We start from the raw sequence: 18433 nt of genomic DNA on the forward strand, positions 1-18433 counted from the left end.
CCACCTGCTCCTGTGTCTGGGCTCCTCCTCCATCGTGGCTGTGCGGCTCCTCTGAGCTTTCTGAGGAGCCCTGTGTGCAACTTGACTCTCTGGAGTCCTCGCCTGCTGGCCGGTGCCCTTATCCTGGCTCCCGAGTGACGGACAGCGTGGCTGGGTCTACAGTCACCTTCCTTCAGGGCTTTCAGGCCCTTGTCTTACCCTGCAAATGACCAGAACCTGACCCTGCTCCCAAGGCTGACCCTTGGGCCCCGAAGCTCTGAGACCTCCCGGGACAGCCCCGTCAGGACCAGGCAGTGCTGCTCACAGACAGACAAACCTGGTGCCACTGACAGGGGCCCCCCCACACTGGGGCAGGGGCCACGCGCTACCCCGCTCTGGGGCCACTCTGTCCTTCCTGGGTCTCAGGCAGATTCCTCCCCAGGATGGACATGCAGTCGTAGAAACCTGGGTTCAGCTGACATCTTGTGGGGAGAGGGTTGTGCCTGTTAATATAGCAGGGGGAGTTGGGCTTTTTTTATTCTTCTCAAATAATGGTAATGTAAGCAGCTCAGTGTAGAAATAGAAATAAGTGAAACATGAAACCCCAGTTCTCAAAAATGTAAAAACAATATTAAATATTAGAAAACACAGAAGCGGGTCCTGTCGCTGGCAGGGATGGCGGTTCCATTACCGGGTCCTTTTCCTCTTTTGACACGAACATCCTGCCGGGGAAGCTGGCCATCCAGACAAACGCTGCAGAGCAGAGGCCGTCTCCCCTGGGATTGGGGCCTCTGGAGCCGGCTGCGCATCTGGAGAGGCTGCCACCTTGCTCGCACCTCACACCTCATTTCTCTGGGAAGCACCCTTCAGGCGGGCTGCTCCTCCCTCCTCCCAGGACCCGCCTTTACCTCCCAGCGCCCCCCAGGGTCACCCCACTGGCAGGAACCCTGGCCCTGCCCCCAGGCTCCCCAGAGGATGGAGTTGCAGTGGCCGTGAGACGCAGGTGCAGCCTCATTCTTATAACCCCAGCCAGCTCACTTCCGACTCTGAGGGGAAGTCTGATCCTGTTGTTTGTTGCTCTGGAGAGCAGTAAACTTCCTGTTCCAGAAAGATTAAAATCAGCAGGGCTGCTGATTACAAACAAAAACAAGAGGTAAAAGAAACTCGCCAGTTTGCAGATCAACAAGTAGCGGAAGCTTGAATGAACTCATAAAGCCTCCAAAGGCAGAAGTCTGGTGGTGAGCTCACCGCCGCCGTGGGCTCCCAAGCCGCCAGCCCGTGGGGCTAAGACTCGGATGTCCAGAGGCCACAGGGAGGGCCCCGCTGAGTGAGGCTGCCCCCTTTCCAAGGCAGCCATGCTGACGTGGGACTGGACTGGTTCAGTGTGTCTGGGCTCCAGGTGCAGAGGCCAGACCGCTGCGGGTTTGCAAAGGGCTCCATTCGCACAAGCAGGGCTGTTACCAAAAGCAACCCGAGCACCTGTGCCCGGGGGCTCAGGCGACACGGAGGGGAACGGGTCTCACCTACAGGCAGGTGGCTAACCCTCCCATCAGGTGGGTGGGTCCAGCACCTCTCAGTAGCTGGGATCCGAGTGGGCAGCCGACCTGGGCCGTCACACGTCGGGGAGTGTTTGACGTGCAGGTGAGCAAGGCCGTGTGTAATGTAGAGGCCGTGGCAAACCGCCGCCAGTCACCTTGGCCCCAGTTGTGTCTGCCAGCCAGTAATGACGTCTCCTTTTCCTGCAGCTTCTGAACCCAACCTGAAATTACGCTCCAGGCTAAAGCAGAAAGTGGCTGAGAGACGGAGCAGCCCCCTGCTACGCAGGAAAGATGGGCCAGTGGTCACGGCTCTGAAAAAGCGTCCCTTGGATGTCACAGGTACTTTGAGTGTAAACCCCACTGCCTGCCTGCCCATCTCAGAGAGACCAGCCTGCTCGCTCTCCCTGTAGTAGGGAAACCTGCATGTCTCCGCATCCACCCACCTCCCGTAAGTCCCAAGGGCAGTGCCAGACCCCAGGACTGAGTCCGAGGGCCCCAGGTGGCCCCTAGCAGGGCGCTCAGAGCCCTGTTCCTGGACAGTGTGTCCAGCCCCCAGCCTGGACCTGCAGGGCAGGTGAGAGCAGTCAGGCCCCCTGGCATCCCGGGAGACAATCAGGGATTCTAAGTGGAGGCTTCTCTGGAGCTGCGGTGTTTACCGGCTCCTTCCCTGTTGGTGGCGAGCGCATGTCTCTACCTGCCCCTGCCCATTAAACGCAGACCCTTCCTGGGAAGGAGGCTGGAGCTTGGGAGTCTCCGCGCTCGGGTCCGCGCGCTGCTCTCGGCCCCCACCTAGTGGCCGGCTCGCGGAAGCGCACCCGCCGGGCCGAGGCCCTTCCTGGTGGTCCCCCCCCCGACACAGCCCATTTCCTGGGGCTGTGCGGTCAGGGGCGCACCCCGCCTCCGGAGGGCGCACCCCTCGCGCAGAGGGCGCACAGCCCCCGTTCCTGGAATCACAGCACAGAGGGGTTGCCCAGGTGGCCTGGAAACAGGCGGGGAGGGCCCGTGTGCAGCGCGGACAGGGTTTGATGGAGACCCTTGTCCCTCGGGGCCGGCCCCCCACCCCCCGCACCCTCAGCTCTGAGCGCGGGTTCTGGGGTGAGCTGAGCGCCCTCAGCCCTGCCCTATGGCCGGGGTGAAGCCTGCCTGAAGCCGGGTCTGAGGCCACGGCCTGTGGAGAGACCAGGCCCCCCTCACCGCGGGTTCCGTGCAGACTGGGGCCTCGGGAGAGGCAGAGCGCGTGCCCCCCGCACCGAGGCCTCGTCTCTTCGGGGAGCAGCGGCCCCACCGGTCAGGCCCGGCCACTTCTGTCTTGGCACTGGCTCTGGCCTTCGCGCTCTCAGCCTGTGCGGTCAGGACCAGGCTGGGCGCTGCAGTGACGAGCCGCGTCCTCGCCTCCCAGCAGCTTCCTCTGACTCCAGAGACCAGGGCGCCACGCGGGGCCAGGAACACACAGCCTGCGGCACCTGCTGGGTGCTGGGCAGCGTCACCAGAGAGGGCACCGTGAGGGATGCGGGCAGGGCGGGCGGCGGGGGCCCCTGGGCCAGCGAGAGCTCGAGGGATGGGTGCAGGCAGCCCAGAGATGGGGGTGGGTTTCTGGTCCAGCACAGCCCCCGGGGCTGGGAGGAGGACGCTCTGAGCAGAGCTGGCTTTCCAGGGAAAATAAGGAGCTCTGGAAAGGGTGGGGTCCCCTCCTGTGGGGTCCTGGGGAGGAGAGGGCCGCGGCGTCCCAGACACGGCTCCATTGGCCTGTACAGGGAGGCTGGGAGGCACGGAGGTGAGGATGCGGCCCTCAGACGCTCGTGAGACAGGTCAGGGGCGTGGCCGGGTCACACCGCGTGTGACCAGTCCCTAATCAGAGAGAGCTGTGCCTAGCAGGGCGAGCAGACAGGAGAAGCAGCCGCCCCTCCGACCCTGTCCAGGGAAATGCTGTTAACCTCTGGGCGTATCTCCTTCCAGTCCTTTCTGGGAGGGTCTGGCACAAATCCTGTGCACCCTCGATCCCTGTTTCACTCAATATGAGTCACAGCACTCCTGCGCCTTTAATGGTGTTCCACCGTGTCGATGCAAATGACACCACAGTGATGATGGACTCGTATTTACTTTCTCAGACCAGATTCCTTGAAGTAGAGTAAAAAAGTAGTCAAAACACTGTTGAGCTGAAGATGGGCGAAAAGTTGGAGAGATCACATATGATTTTTATTGCCCCCAAAAGTTGTCCTGGTTTCCCACACACTCTGAAGGATTCATCTGCCGATGGTGCTGGGACGGGCCCGTTTAAAGAAGGGCAGGAGGGAAGTCTCTGTGCAGCCAGGGGCAGGCTGACAGCAGGGAGGGCGCCCAGGCAAGGGGATGCCTGTGGTGGGGTGGGGTGGGGTCGGGGAGCCAGCCCTGTCTTCACATGTGACCTGTACCACCTGCCAGCCCGGGTGGCCTTCCTGGCTGCCCCCGTTCACGGAGGCACGTGTGAACATGACTTAACCTGGTGGAGACCAGGCTCTGGATCCGGTGGGTGGGGAACCGGGGCCTGGGTTCACCATCAGTGCATGGGGAGCGGGGACCCCGAGGGGCCTCGAGTGGGCAGAGACACTTGCTGCCAGGGTGTTCCCAGGGGGACAGCTGCTTGGTGGAGAGAACTCAAGTGCTCACGGTCCCCTGGGTGGAGGGGGTCATACATGTAAGGTTCGGGTCTCCTTCTCCATGAGAGCTGGGCCTGTGGGACTGGGTACTGCCATCCACATGGCACCCTCAGCCTCTTCACTGTTGCCCCCAAGTTCAGCTGGAACCAAGTCTCAGAGTCCTCCAGGCCCCACTGGCAGCTCCATGGGCTCCTGGGAGCCCTGGGCTGGGCCTCAGTTGGGGGCACGGAGATTTGCCCTGGAAGATGCCTGTTGAGCCCCTTTAGGGTCCAGCTTTGGGAGAAGGACCAGGTTTCCCCTCCATGTGCCTGCAAGTCCAGGTCGGGGTAGAGTGTTAAGTCATCAGAGGTCCTGTGGTCAGTGGGCACTTGGGGCAGGCAGTGAAGTGAAAGTCGCTCAGTCGTGTCCTACTCTTTGCGACACCATGGACTATACAGTCCGTGGAATTCTCCAGGCCAGAACACTGGAGTGGGTAGCCTTTCCCTTCTCCAGGGGATCTTCCCAACCCAGGGATCGAACCCAGGTCTCCTTCATTGCAGGCAGGTTCTTTACCAGCTTAGCCACAGGGGAAGCCCAAGAATACTGGAGTGGGTAGCCTATCCCTTCTCCAGCGGATCTTCCCGACACAGGGCTCGAACCAGGACCTCCCCCACATTGCGGGCAGGTTCTTTACCAACTGAGCTATCAGGGAAGCAGGCGCTTGGGAGGGAAAGGAAGACAGTTCAGGCTGGTTCCCTCTGAGACGCTGTACCTGGAGGTGCCAGTGTTCGACACCAGCCAGCCAGACGAGAGCGCAGAAACGCAGGACACACCCTCCTGTTGCCGCAGAGAGTCACAGGGGCTTCCCGTCGTATGTTTGCATATACAGCAGTCATGGCTCCTTCAGCAGTGAGGGCGAGGGCACCCGGGTGGGACATGCTCCATCCTCAGCCCCCGCCCCGGTGAGCGAGATGGGGCCACACAGGCCATAACAGCTGCTTGAAGACTGTCCAGGACGTCTGAAAAACTTGAGGATTGGCTCAAAGCAGGTGTTGACAGAGGAGGCTCTGTACGTGAGCACAGTGCATTTGACCTTCCCCTGTTCATAGGTGTTTGGCCTCTGTGCTTTCTCATCTTTTGTTACAATATTAACGATGGTTCAGGGCTTGTTTTTCTGGTGTTACGAGCTCAGAAGATTCCAGGGGCGCCTCTGGGGTCACAGGTTTGTGAAGGTCTCAATTCGACAGCACAGCCAGGAGCAGGGAATTAGCTCCGCGGGCCCTGGGTGGGGGCCGTGGTCCCGTCCTTTCCGCTGTCGGCCAGCTCAGAGCAGAGGGCCACCACAGCGGGAGGCCAGCCCAGCTCACACCTCAGGGTCCTCGCTGAGACCCGGGTCAGGCTCATGAGTGTCTCTCCCTCCTAGACTCAGCGTGCAGCAGCGCCCCGGGCTCCGCGCCCAGCTCGCCCAACAACAGCTCCGGAAACGTGAGCACGGAGAACGGGATTGCGCCTGCCGTCCCCAGCATCCCGACCGAGGTCAGTGCGTGGTGCGCTCTCCGCAGGGTGGCGTCCAGCCGCCCTTCCTTCTTGACCATTGGGGCAGCATCTCCGAGGCATCTCAGGACCTCCAAGCCTCAGACCAAGGGGCGCGGTGCCGGTCACCTCTGCCAGTCGGACCCAGCTGTGCTGCAGGTTGAGAGGCAGCTCCTGGAGAACCTTCCTGGGGGCTGCTCCAGCCAGGCGGGGGGCTTCAGGGCTGGCTGACGGCCGCGCCCTTGACCAGACCTGGGTCAGGGCGATGTTCCAGAACCTTCACTCCATGCTTTCATTTTCCTCCACGTTCACTCTGCTCCCCAGCTCATGCCACAAGTGTCTGGAGCTCCTGCCTCATGCCAACCCTGTGGCCCCCACTTAGGACCAGTTTTCTCTCGACTGGGGTGGGTGGGTGCTGGCCGAAAGGGGAACCGGCTGCACGCCCCGTTTCCCGGGACTGAGCCGGCTGTGCCGTGTGCTTCCTGCTTGGATGGTCCTCCTGACTGCAAGGTTCTTGTGAGGTTTTTGGTTTTTTTTTAGTTCCTTCTAACTTACAGGAGGCTGTCATTTGTCAAATGCAGTAATTTGCTCTCTTCCTTAAATGTTTAGAAATGAGTCCTGCTCCTCCAGAGGGCTGGAAGTACACAGGCCCACGTGTCCACTCCATTTTCAGTTTTTAGACACGTAAGATAAAAAGCAGATTTTTAGAAACTGAGTTGATTTTATACTGCTGCCTCTTGCTTGTTAATCCCCCTTTATTCTTTTCCTTGTACATCTTTATTACCTGTGCATTTCAGCCTCCCTGTTTAAAGACTTTGTTAGATCAAGAGTTTTAACAGTCCTTCTCTGTGAGGCTGAGGTCATGGCTGAGATCTACCTGTTATCAGCCTTAGAACTTGGCCTAGAAGTTGCTTCCCAGAATGAGCTGTAAAGGTTGCATGTGGCTTGTCAGTCCTGCTCACAGATCCTGGTTTTATTTCAATGGGCAGTTACACACCTAATGGTTTCTACTGTAGAGATGCCTTATTTGAGTGGATGCCAGTTTAAGTTGCATGTTTATTTTTACAAATTGCATTTTCATGTAAATTAAGCTACTGGAAATTAATAGAAGATGTCAAAAGACTTGCAAGAAACAAAGGTTGCAGTTCGCATGTTTTACGTTAGATGTTTCCTGTAATCACAGGGCTAGCCCTTGAAAATGTGGTCACAGTTGGATGTCCTTTGTGGGTTTCGGTCTAGTTAGGCCTGGACAGTTCCCTGAGTGCCTCTGTAAGCTCGAGGCCAGGGCTGACCACTCCTCTTCCTCCTCTGGTCCAGAGGCAGCAAGGGGTCCTCACGCAGGAGGGGGGCCACTGGCCCAGCTCTGCACCCCGTTTCCCTGCTGGACCGAGGGATGCTCAGCATCGTCCTTACACAGGGGGAGCAGGGCTCCCCGACCCTGGACAGCCTCTCCCCAGGGAGGGAGCTTCATGCGACACTGAAAGCCAGGTGGGATCTAGGGTGTCAGTGGGGGGTGCTTCCCTGGCCCTGGCCTTCCTGGGCAGCTGAGGGGCATGCCATAGGGCATTTGGAGATGGCCAGCACCAGAAACGCAGACCAGTCAACACGTCAGACAGTTCCCAGAAGGCTGCTTGGTTTCTAAAAGTAAAGTAGGTTTGGTTTGTTGTTTTTTTTTTTTTAAGAAAAGCCTTGGTTATAAGGAGGAAATGACAACTTTCAAGCACTCAGTGTTTGCTTGTTTTATTCCTGGACAATGATAATACAGCGGAATCATGCTTTCCTTGGCAAGCTCAGTCACTTTCTCTAAATCAGAGCTTGCTGATATTCTTTTTTTAAACCAGAAAAAGGGCTGCTTTTAAAGTTGCCCTTTAGTCATTACTGTACCATTTACTATGTGAACAGACTAAAGGTGGCTGCAGCCTTCACTCGGGGAGACACACTAACCTTCCTCCCAGTGGCCCTTCCTGTGGGGCCCTCAGAGCACAAGTGTGTGTGCGTCAGGTGTGTGTGTGTTTCCGTGTGACACCAGAAAGCCACCCAGGGACTGCTGCCCGGCACGGGCCTCCAGCACACACGCCCTGGGGTGGTCATTGCTCTGTCCTCTGATGGACCGAGGGGCACTTACCGGCCGGGCTTCAGTCCCGCCCTTGTTCAGGGTAACTTTCAGCTCATATTCTTTCTAACCATGCCAGTGAACTCTTACATCCGGCAAACTGTTTCTCAGCCTTAATCATATAATCCGCTGTGAGAAGGACTAAGCCATCATAGTACCATTTTCAGTACTGAGAGGGTGACACTGTGAACAGGACAGTGTCCTTCCTGCAAGGAGCCTTCATCCTAGAGGCAGAACGACGTGAAATACGACAGTAATTCCAGTCCTCGGAGACTGGCACTTAAGCACACATGATGAATAAGATTCCAAGTCAGCAACAGGATTTTCCCGACCTGAATGTCCCCGTGGATGACTGTGCCCTTGCATGTGAAGGCGCCTCGTGAATTTACCCTCTCACTGGCTGTCGGGCCCTGTGAATGCTGCTGTGGTCTAGTACATGTGTGTCCAACCTCCTCTCCCAAGAGTGTGTCCTGCGAGTGGAGTGGGGTTTAAGATCAAAAGTTAGAGCTGTTTTTAAGACTTTTGACATGGATGGCCAAACCGTTCTGTAGAAGGAGCAGGCCGATTATGGTCCACCCAGCAGTATGGTTCTGTTTCTCTGGGTCAAGAGGCTGGTGTCATTCTAAAATATCTTTGCCAACTGCATAGGTTTTTAAATGTTTTTTAGATTAGATTTCTGCTGATTTTTTTTTCAGTGGGTTTCTTCTCCACCCTGGCTCTTCTTTCTCACTTCTCACTCACTGTTGTCTGATTTGCGAGCTCTTCATATATGGCCTTTGTCTGTACTGCAATTGCCAACCTTGTCGTCGCTGTTATTTGCCTTTTATGTGAAGGGATTTTTCTATAATCAGCGCTTTCCTCTCTGGCTCCTACCTCTCTCATTATGTTTGGAAAGACATTCCTGATCCTAAGACTACATTTTTGAGTACATTGTCCTAGGTTTATTTTGATAGCTTTACAGTGTTGTGTGGATCGAACAAGAGCAGACAAGAGAGGGACACGTCGTGAATCAGAGCTGACGGCTCTGCGGTGCCATGTCTGCCTCCCAGCCGTCCTTGTTCATGCGTCTCTGTCCCGGGGACCTCAGCCTGCCCCGGGGGGTTTTCTCTCCTCGCTTCCGTGGCACAGGCCACCCAAGCCGGGCCGTGCAGCCTGCGTGACGCCCGTGTGCTCTGTCTGCAGACCAGCCTGGCACACAGACTCGTGGCACGAGAAGGCTCTGTGGGCCCGCTGCCCCTCTACACGTCGCCATCCCTGCCCAACATCACGCTGGGGCTGCCCGCCACTGGCCCCTCCACGGTAAGTAGGTGCCCCCGCGGTCTGCGAGGCGGTGGCAGGGGGCAGCCCACCCCAGGCCCCTGACCCGGGCTCCCGGCTGTGCCTGTCTGTCCAGGGGGCGGCCGGCCAGCAGGAGGCCGAGAGACTGGCCCTCCCCGCCCTGCAGCAGCGCATCTCCCTCTTCCCCGGCACCCACCTCGCCCCCTACCTGGGCGCAGCGCCCTTGGAGCGTGACGCGGGGGCGGCCCCCAGCTCCCTCCTGCAGCACGTGGTCCTCCTGGAGCAGCCGCCCGCGCAGACGCCCCTCATCACAGGTGAGCAGGCCGCGTCGGGCCGTCGTGGGCTCCCCCAGAACTCCTGCACCCAAGCTCTCCCACGCCAGGCAGTGGCTGGAGAGACCAAGTCCACTCACAGAGCCAGGGGCGTGGAAGGCAGGGCGTCAGACACACCTTCTGGTTGACTTCCAAGAGCAGGTTGCCAGCCCCTGACGTCTCTGCACTTTGGGTGCTCAGGGTGAGATGGAGCACAGAGCTGGCCCTGCTGGGCAGCAGACTCCTATCAGAGTAACGTTTGTTTAAAAACGTGTACCGTCTAAGGGGTGGTTGTGTTCAGAAAAAAAATTAGGACTTTCCTGGTGGCTCAGATGGTAAAGACTCTACCTGCAATGCAGGAGATCCAGGTTTGATCCCTGGGTCAGGAAAATCCCCTGGAGGGCATGGCAACCCACTCCAGGATTCTTGCCTGGAGAATCCCATGGACAGAGGAGCCTGGCGGGCTACAGTCCGTGGGGTCACAAAGAATCAGACATGATTGAGCGACACACAGACACACACAGACACACACACACACACACAGATTTGCTATAAAATTTGCCTAGCAACAACAGTGTAAAGGTGTTACTTTCCAAGTGACAGAGTGCTCAGGGTTTGCTGTGAAATGAGGGGCCCCCCTGTAGAGCTGACCTCCCAGGTCCAGGCACCATCCAGCTGGGTCTTCGGCTTCCTCCCCAGGTTTTAGGAGGGACAGAGCCCCCATTGTCAGTGTCAGTGGGCGTGTGCCCCCGCTGTCGGTCGCTCTGGTGGTGACGTTTGCTTTTCTCATCTCAGCATTCACCCTCGCTCTCCCTCACTTCCCAGCTGGCCTGTCTGTCCTCCCCAGGGCCGTGTGGGCCCTTCCCTGCCCCACTCCCTGTTCCTGGGCTCCTTGGGGTCACCTTACAGTCCTGTAGGCAGGCCAGGAAGCCCTCCCAGGTCCAGAGCTGTGGCGGTTCACATTGACACTGAAAGTTGTGGGGTTTTCATTTTTTTTTTCTCTTTTCACTTTTTATTTTGTATTAGGGTCTAGCCAATTAACAAACAATACTTCCCTGGGCTTCCCTGGTGGCTCAGAGGTTAAAGCATCTGCCTCCAATGCAGGAGACCCGGGTTCGATCCCTGGGTTGGGAAGATTCCCTGGAGAAGGAAACGGTAACCCACTCCATTATTCTTGCCTGGAGAATCCCATGGACAGAGAGGCCTGGTAGGCTACAGTCCACGGGGTGGCAAAGAGTCGGACACGACTGAGCGTCGGATCGGAACAGAATTAACAAACAATACTTCCCTGGTGGCTCAGAAAGTAAAAAGTCTTCCTGCAAAGCGGGAGACTCAGATTTAATCTATGGGTGAGGGAGATTCCCCTGGAGAAGGGAATGGCAACCCACTCCAGTGTTCTTGCCTAGAAAATCCCATGGACAGAGGAGCCTGGCGGGCTACAGTCCACGGGGTCACAGAGTCTGACTTGACTGAGTGCTAAGGCTTTCACTTTCATAGCCACTTTCATAGTGAAAGTCTCACTTTCATTGTTAACAAACGATGCGGTGCCAGTTTCAGGTGAGCAGCGGAGACCCAGCCATTCATACACACACGTTCGCTCTCCCTCAAACCTGCCTCCCGTCCAGGCCGCCACACCTCACGGGGCGGAGTTCCGCGTGCTGCTCAACAGGTCTGTTAGCTGCCCACGTTAAGCCAGCAGTGTGCATGCGCCCATCCCAAGCTCCCCAGCGACCCCAGCCCCGGCCCGCCCCTGGACAGTGACAGTGAAAAGCGGGACCAGGTGTGGCTGCTCCATCCCACGTGTGACTCGCCACGCGGCCACTGGCTGAGGTGTGCTAGGAATGGGGACCATTCCACCAGTGTGGGGAGCGCAGTCAGACGGCCCCGGCCCAGCGCACAGCCCCCGACCCGCGCAGCGCTGGGGGTGCAGTCTCGCTCAGCACGGACGAGGCCCGCGTCGCCCTCTGCATGCCCGGCCTCAGGGCCCTTCCTCCATGTCAGGCCCAGCCCGGGGACCTCCCGGGCACACCAACATCCCCTGGAGTGCAGACACTGAGTTACCTTGCACACCCCCTCCTGGCACCCCCTCAGTGTCTGATGCAGGAAGGGTCACGGTAGATAACCTCTGCAGTGGCACCTGGTGCCAGGCCGTGTCTGAGCCGCGTCAGGAGGGGTTGGGCTTGCACTGCAGGCTGGCTTCTGGTAGGTTCTCTCAGGTCCCCAAGGGCTCGGCTCACAGACCTGCTTGCTGGTGGTCACCGTGGACAGACAGACGGTGTCAGAGCTAGGGCCATGTCATTCCACAAAGGCTGACCGTGCATTAGGAGCTGCCGGCCCGGGTCCATCGGGGAGCGGGTGTGCGGGTATGAGTTCCACATGGCACCCACTCCGAGTGGCTCCCGCAGCCTGGCTCCTCACCGCTGCAGGAGGCTCCTGACAGCTGGTGACTGTGTGCTCCAGTCTTCTCCTGAAAAGGGCCCAGTGCCCTGGACAGCCCCCAGGTTTAGCTCTGAGCAGACCCACAAACCCCAGTTTTAAAGACTCTTTAGTCAGGCAGCAGGTGTCTAAGGACTCAGACCTCAGGAGTCACCTGCCTCATGGGGATTCCACGTGAGGATCCACGTGGACCGAACAGGATCCCAGTGCCAAGGCCGGCGTGCAGAACCAGGCCCAGAACACGGGGCGATGTGGCTTTTCAACTTCCCTTTTTCTAACCCCCGTTCCCGGTCGGGGCGTCCATGCGGCGCCTCTGTTTGCAGATTCGCTTACTGTTACTGCAGGTGAAGGAAACCTTCAGCCCAGGTGTCTGTGGAAGGGCTGGGTGCTCACCAGGAGCTCCCGTCCCCTTGTCCTCTTCCCCTCCTGCTCCAGAGAGCACCTCCAAGGAGGCTGGCCCGCCCTGCCCCTGGGAGGAGCCGCTTGGCACCGGCCACCCTCGGGTCCGTTCACTGGGGCCGGACGAGGGCAGCCACAGGCCACCAGGGCCCCGCTGTCCAGCCAGCCTCCACAGGCCAGCTGGTCACTGGGACAGAATTGGATCCTAATGTACTGGGCCCTCGTGCTTGGAAGTTTCACAGCACATACTGAAACCAGCCATTTTCCAGTTACCATCAAAAGCTCCTGTGAATGGTCTGAGGGATCATCTTCTGGTTCTGAATCAGAAACTTCTGAACTCAAGTGTGACCTGAGTCCACACTGGACCAGGTATGGGGTCTCTTTCCTGGAAGGTCAGATGTCCAGTTTTAAGGGGTGCGGGTCACAACGCTTTCCTCGAGTGTGGGGGCCCCGCAGCTTTACCCCCCATTCCGGAAGCGCTAGAGCCTAATCTGGGGTAAAGGGGATGGAGGTGAGAGGTAAGGGGAGGGAACGGAACCAGACCGGGGTCCAGCCTGAACATCCGGGGCTCCGTGTAGACACAGGCTCCCCCGGCGTCGGGGACTGGAAGTCGGGCCTCTCCACCGCCAGCCACCCGCACCCTGCGGGGACAGAGGCCTGTGTCCTCAGGGTGGCGTCGTCCTGGCCAAGGCGGGCTTCTGGGCCAGCATCAAGTGGCTGGAGCCCCAATCGCAGGGAGGGGGCCCTGGAGCACCCAGAGTCCCTGCCTTGCTGGCTCACTTGGGGCCCTGGTTCCGTAACCTGGGTCACAGCAGACGTTGGATCTCTGGAATTAAATGTTTCCTCCTCTAAAACCAAGAGACGCTTCCCTGCGGATCCAGTGCAGGGCCGGCCCAGTGGCCCCAGCACAGGGCTCTGCAGCCCCGCCACCTGTGACTCCCTCATTCTCGGGGGCCCAGGAAGCTTTGAAAACAAGTGATGTCTTCTGAGAGGGCGCCTTCCAGTCACTACGTGGACTTTTAATCCCGCAAGTGCAGCACCCAGTGGCTGACGTCCTTCCTTCACTCCACGAAACGACTCGCCTGCTGAGTCACTTAGGGCCTCCCTGGTGACTCAGCCGGTAAAGAAGCCACCTGCAAGGCAGGAGACCTGGGTTCGATCCCTGGGTTGGGAAGATCCCCTGGAGAAGGGGAAGGGTGCCCACTCCAGTGTTCTGGCTGGAGAATTCTATGGACTGTATAGACTCAGTGACTTCACAGCCATGTTCAACTCTATGCCACCTCATGGACTGCAGCCCGCCAGGCTCCTCTGTCCATGGGATTCTCCAGGCAAGAATACTGGAGTAGGTTGCCGTGCCCTCCTCCAAGGGATCTTCCCAACCCAGGGATCGAACCCGCGTCGCTTATGTCTCCTGCATTGGCAGGAGGGTTCTTTACCACTAGTGCCACCTGGGAAGCTGATGAAATGATTTAATCCCCCATAATACCCAAACCAAGTGAAAGAAAGTGAAAGTGAAGTCGCTCTTTGCGACCGCATGGTATATAGCCCGCCAGGCACCTCCATCCGTGGGATTCTCCAGGCAAGCATACTGGGGTGGGTTGCCATTTCCTCTTCCAGGGGATCTTTCCGACCCAGAGATTGAACCCAGGTCTCCTGCATTGCAGGCAGACTCTTTACTGTCTGAGCCACCAGACCAGCAACTGATGAATTCTGAAAGACCTTCTCTGCGCTGACGCTGTGTTTTTGTTTTTAACTTTTCTACTGATAGAAAACCCAGGAGAGAATGGTTCTACCTTCCGAGTTATTCACTTTAGTTTACTAGCCAAGCAGATAGTAAGGTTATCTTTCCAGAAAACTGTTTGGGTTGGATAAAAAGTGATGGTGGTTTAAGGAACTGTGACTGATTAACTTTGTGAGAAGGTTCAGTTCAGTTCAGTCGCTCAGTCGTGTCCGACTCTCCGCGACCCCATGAATCACAGCACGCCAGGCCTCCCTGTCCATCACCAACTTCCGGAGTACACTCAAACTCATGTCCACAGAGTCGGTGATGCCATCCAGCCATCTCATTCTCTGTCGTCCCCTTCTCCTCCCGCCCCCAACCTTTCCCAGCATCAGAGTCTTTTCCAGTGAGTCAACTCGTCGCATGAGGTGGCCAAAGTATTGCAGTTTCAGCTTTAGCATCAGTCCCTCCAATGAACATCCAGGATTGATCTCCTTTAGAATGGACTGGTTGGATCTCCTTGCAGTATAAGAGACTCTCAAGAGTCTTCTCCAGAGGGACTATTTCGCTAGAGTCGAACCTTTTTTTTCTATTTGTACACAGAGTAAAAATTTTAATACAGAAATAACCCCCAGGAAGGGACCTGGAAAAGACTGAGAGTCAGTACCCACTGGAAGGGGCTTGGGTTCGACTGAACACGGCAACACAGCCCCTCCCAGGGGTCAGCACTGGGCAGCTGAGAGCTGGCGGGGTCTGTCCACCTGTGGTTTTTCCTGGTCAGATGACCTGATCCGGGGTCATGGGCAGCCAGAGTGATGTTGTTTAGTTTCTCCAGCTCTGGTGCCAGGGGGCAGATACTCAGGTGGCCTGGGAAGGGTCTGTTACACCCTTTTGTCTATGGTACCAGGGAAAATGGTAAACTCTCTAAACCCACAATTTATGAAAGAAAAAGTACTGATAGTTGAAAGGAATATAGAACGAGAACATTTCCCCTTCTGGTTCACATGAGGAGGCTGCATTTTGACGCAAGATTCAAACACAGATTCTTAATTCAAACACTCAGCCCAGACACGGTGCAGCCCGCAGCCCTGCTCCTGGGCAGCAGGTGACAGCCTTTCCCAGACTTTTCCTGAGGTTTTGACAGCATGCATTAGAATTTCTTTCACGTGTTGGTGCCCTCTTTGTGCATAAACCGAGGCCTTGAGCCCCGTACAGTGGCTTGGTCCTTACAGGCAGGCGTCTTCTCACACCCGGGTTCCTGAGGCTGTCAGAGAGGCGCCCCCACGTTGGTTCTCGAACATTCTGGCGCCACCAGACCCTGGCCCCTCCCTCAGCCAGGCCCGGAGGGCTTCAGGGCGGTGGCGGCGGCCGGCCTCCGTCAGTCACTCACCAAGCCCATCCCCTCCCTTCTGCCTCCCCTCCCCGTGCTCCCTCCAGACCGCTACCTTGCAGGCCTGGGCGCGCTGCCCCTGCACGCGCAGCCCCTGGTGGGGGCGGAGCGCGTGGCGCCCTCAGTGCACAAGCTGCGGCAGCACCGCCCGCTGGGCCGCACACAGTCGGCGCCGCTGCCCCAGAGCGCGCAGGCGCTGCAGCACCTGGTCATCCAGCAGCAGCACCAGCAGTTCCTGGAGAAGCACAAGCAGCACTTCCAGCAGCCGCAGCTGCACCTCAACAAGGTAAGGCGCGGGGCGGGGTCAGGAGGCGTGGGGGCGGGGCCAGGAGGCGTGGGGCGGGACCGGGGAAACACGTGGGGCAGGGCCAGGGGCACGGGGGCGGGGCCGGGGACACGGGGGCGGGGCCAGGGAACGCGTGGGGCGGGGCCAGGAGGCGTGGGGACAGGGCCGGGGACACGGGGGCGGGACCGGGGACACGGAGCGGGGGAGGGGGCGGTGAGTTTTTCCCCCTGGGGTCGTGAGGGAGACAGGAGTGGGGTGGGCTGTGTCCTGAAGCATCTGCGTCCCTGGGTGGTTTATTCTACTTGCCCCTCAGGGGTCTCTGGGGTTTCTTAAGGGGATTTACACTCTTAAGCAAACTCCCAGCAGAGAGTGCCCAGCAGAGGCACAGGGAGGGCCCCTGAAGCACAGGTTCCAGTCCCCTGGACACTGGCGCTCTGCTTGCCCACTGCAGCAACCTCGGCCAAAGGGCTCCTGCCCAGAGGTCTACGTGCCTCCATCCAGCATCTGGACGGTCACTCCCAGCCTGCTGTCAGCAGGAAACGGCACCGAGGTCAGTGTGGCCCTCCCTGCTGGTTATTGAAGCAAGAGCAGCAGTTTCGAATAACTGGTTCCAAATGCTGACATTTGAAGCAAAGCCCGTTTTTGATAGAAGATGAGAGGAACCACTCTGGAAAGCTGTCCAGCTGTTCCTCCAAAGGTTAAACGCAGAGCAACCACATTGCCCAGCAGCTCCCATCCTGAGAGGACTGGGGGCCCTGAACGGCCAGCTGCCCCAGACCAGGCCCTACTGCCCGCCCAAGCACTTGGACACAGGCTCAGCATCCCCGCCCCAGAGCCCCTCTGCCTGGAGGGCTCCCCTACCAGATGGCACAGGGCGGGGTCAGGAGTGGGTGGGGCGGCTGAATGCAGCCCCGTGGGGCAGGGTGGGCAAGACGGATGCCTAAGTGTCAAAGGCACTCCATGTCACTTTTCTGATGCCATCCTCTTCTTAATTGTGTTATGTCGCTATCTGAGTGATCAGGTAGGAGACTAGAAAGACAGTTGTTCACGTGTGGAATGTTCTCCAGCAGAGACAGAAACTGGCTGATCTCTCTGGATTTCACTCCGTGATTGATTTGCTGTCACCAGCGACAGTTGATTGAAGTGTTTATAGACTGATCTCCCGGAGGGTGCAGGGAGCTGACAGTCGTGCCCAACACTGCCAGCACTGACATCTCTGCTTTCTGTCTTTCGGGCCCATGGCCTGAAGGCTCCTGAGCCCCTCTCCCCGCAGCCCTGGCCAGGGTGCACCAGGGTCTCAGCCGTTCCTCACGTGGGTTACTGCTCCTCAGCTCAGTTCTGAGCGTGAACACTGGGTCCCCTTTGTTCGGGCATCTAATGGTGAGCGTGTCCAGTAATCTTAAACGCTGGCCTGCTCTCCAGTTTGGTTTGGGCCCTGAACTCCAGTCTGGTGTTTAGAAGTTTGTTCCAAACGTGGAGTTACCTGCATTCTCATTTAGTTGGTGAGAGGGCCCTCCTGAGGTCCAGAAGGCCTTGGGGAGACAGAGCTGGTCTGCGCATGCAGTTTGCTGCTGGGTCACCGTGGTCGTTCCCAAGGTCACACGTGCCCACTCAGAGCTGGCCTCCTGGCAGGGCCTGGGGCAGCCCCGGCTCCTCCAGGATCAGAAACGGCTTCTCTAAGTCCCCTGCAGGGGCCCCGCCAGTCCCTTCGGCGTCCCCTGGGGAGCCTCTCCCCTGCTCCCTGTGTCCGCATGCTCTCCCAGGCTCTCAGCCACCTCGGCCCCGCAAGCCTGGCCTGGAGCATCCATGCTTCGCATCTCTGCTTCCCATCTGCCTACTTCTTCCTAGCCATCACCTCCAGCCCTGGCCCATCACCCAACCCCTCGCTTGGATCCCCCTTCCCAGGACAGCCCCTCACCGGTCGCCCAGAGTCTGGGTCTCAGCCTCTCTGCAGCAGGCACGGTCTCCTGCCCTGCCCGCCCTGGCCTCCCCCTGTGCAGCTGTCGTCCAGCCCGTGGCCTGGAATCCGCAGGGCTTCCCGGTGCGCCTGGACCAGCCCCTCTGCTGATCTTCCACCCCGTCCTGACTGAGCCCCCAAAGGGTCAGTTCTCTGCGGGCAATCCCCTGACCCCACCCGTTTTCAGCCTGACACTTTGGGATCTTCCCACAGCAGAGAGGAGCTTGCCTCCCACTCTGAGACAGCACCTGCCTCCCAGACCGTTGTCTGGAGGCCTAAGTCTGTGGTGCTGGGGGCTCCCATCCCCATCCCCGCTGTCCACGTCCCGTCTCTGCATCCTCCCCCGCTGTCCACGCCCTGTCCCGTGTCACCCTCCAGTGTCCACGCCCCGTCCCCGCGCCCTCTTCCCTGACCCCTGCCCAGTGCCCACAGCCTCCTCGCTCACAGCCTCACCCTGAAGCACATCGCAGGGGCCTTGGCCACTCCTGCCTCCCCCATCCTTGTTCCCTCCCCGTTGCTCTTCTGTGACTTATACTCACCAGTCTGTCCCCCAGCCACCTTCCCAGGCCCTGCGCTCCCCAAATCTCCCATCAGCCCCAGCCTGTTACCTGTCGGGCTCTGCACCAGACGCTGAGGGATGACAAAAACGCGAGCGCCTTGACCCCGCAGACCCTAAAGCTGAGGCTCCTGATGCCACCTGCTGAGGTTTCCAGGCTCTGTGGATGGACCAGGGGTGGGGGTAGGGGTGGGGGCCGGAAGGAGCCCGGCGCCCTCTGCTGGTGGAGATGGGTTCTCCTGCCCCCAGCCTGGTCAGGGGGTGGTGGTCTCACCCCCAGTGGACTCTGTCCAGGCACAAAGGTCATAGCAGGGCCTCACTG

General features: G+C 58.6%; 1 protein-coding gene across 12 annotated transcripts in view; it reads left to right on the top strand.

Annotated features, from left to right (window-relative positions):
* Nucleotides 1–18433, top strand: part of HDAC4 (histone deacetylase 4) — a 288194-nt gene that overhangs the window by 215334 nt on the left and 54427 nt on the right. For 10 of the 12 annotated variants that reach the window (XM_055401686.2, XM_088835054.1, XM_055401687.2 and 7 more), the window contains 6 exons: nucleotides 1725–1856; nucleotides 5556–5668; nucleotides 8961–9077; nucleotides 9172–9370; nucleotides 15360–15598; nucleotides 16050–16148. In XM_055401686.2, the coding sequence (XP_055257661.1) occupies nucleotides 1725–1856; nucleotides 5556–5668; nucleotides 8961–9077; nucleotides 9172–9370; nucleotides 15360–15598; nucleotides 16050–16148 (899 nt within the window). The remainder of the gene's footprint in view (nucleotides 1–1724; nucleotides 1857–5555; nucleotides 5669–8960; nucleotides 9078–9171; nucleotides 9371–15359; nucleotides 15599–16049; nucleotides 16149–18433) is intronic. The other 2 variants (XM_055401683.2, XM_055401684.2) reach the window with 1 other exon arrangement.

The sequence above is a fragment of the Moschus berezovskii genome, chromosome 4, assembly GCF_049115385.1.
Source record: "Moschus berezovskii isolate FMDL1 chromosome 4, NW_MosBer_1.0, whole genome shotgun sequence".
NCBI classification, from domain to species: Eukaryota; Metazoa; Chordata; class Mammalia; order Artiodactyla; family Moschidae; genus Moschus; species Moschus berezovskii.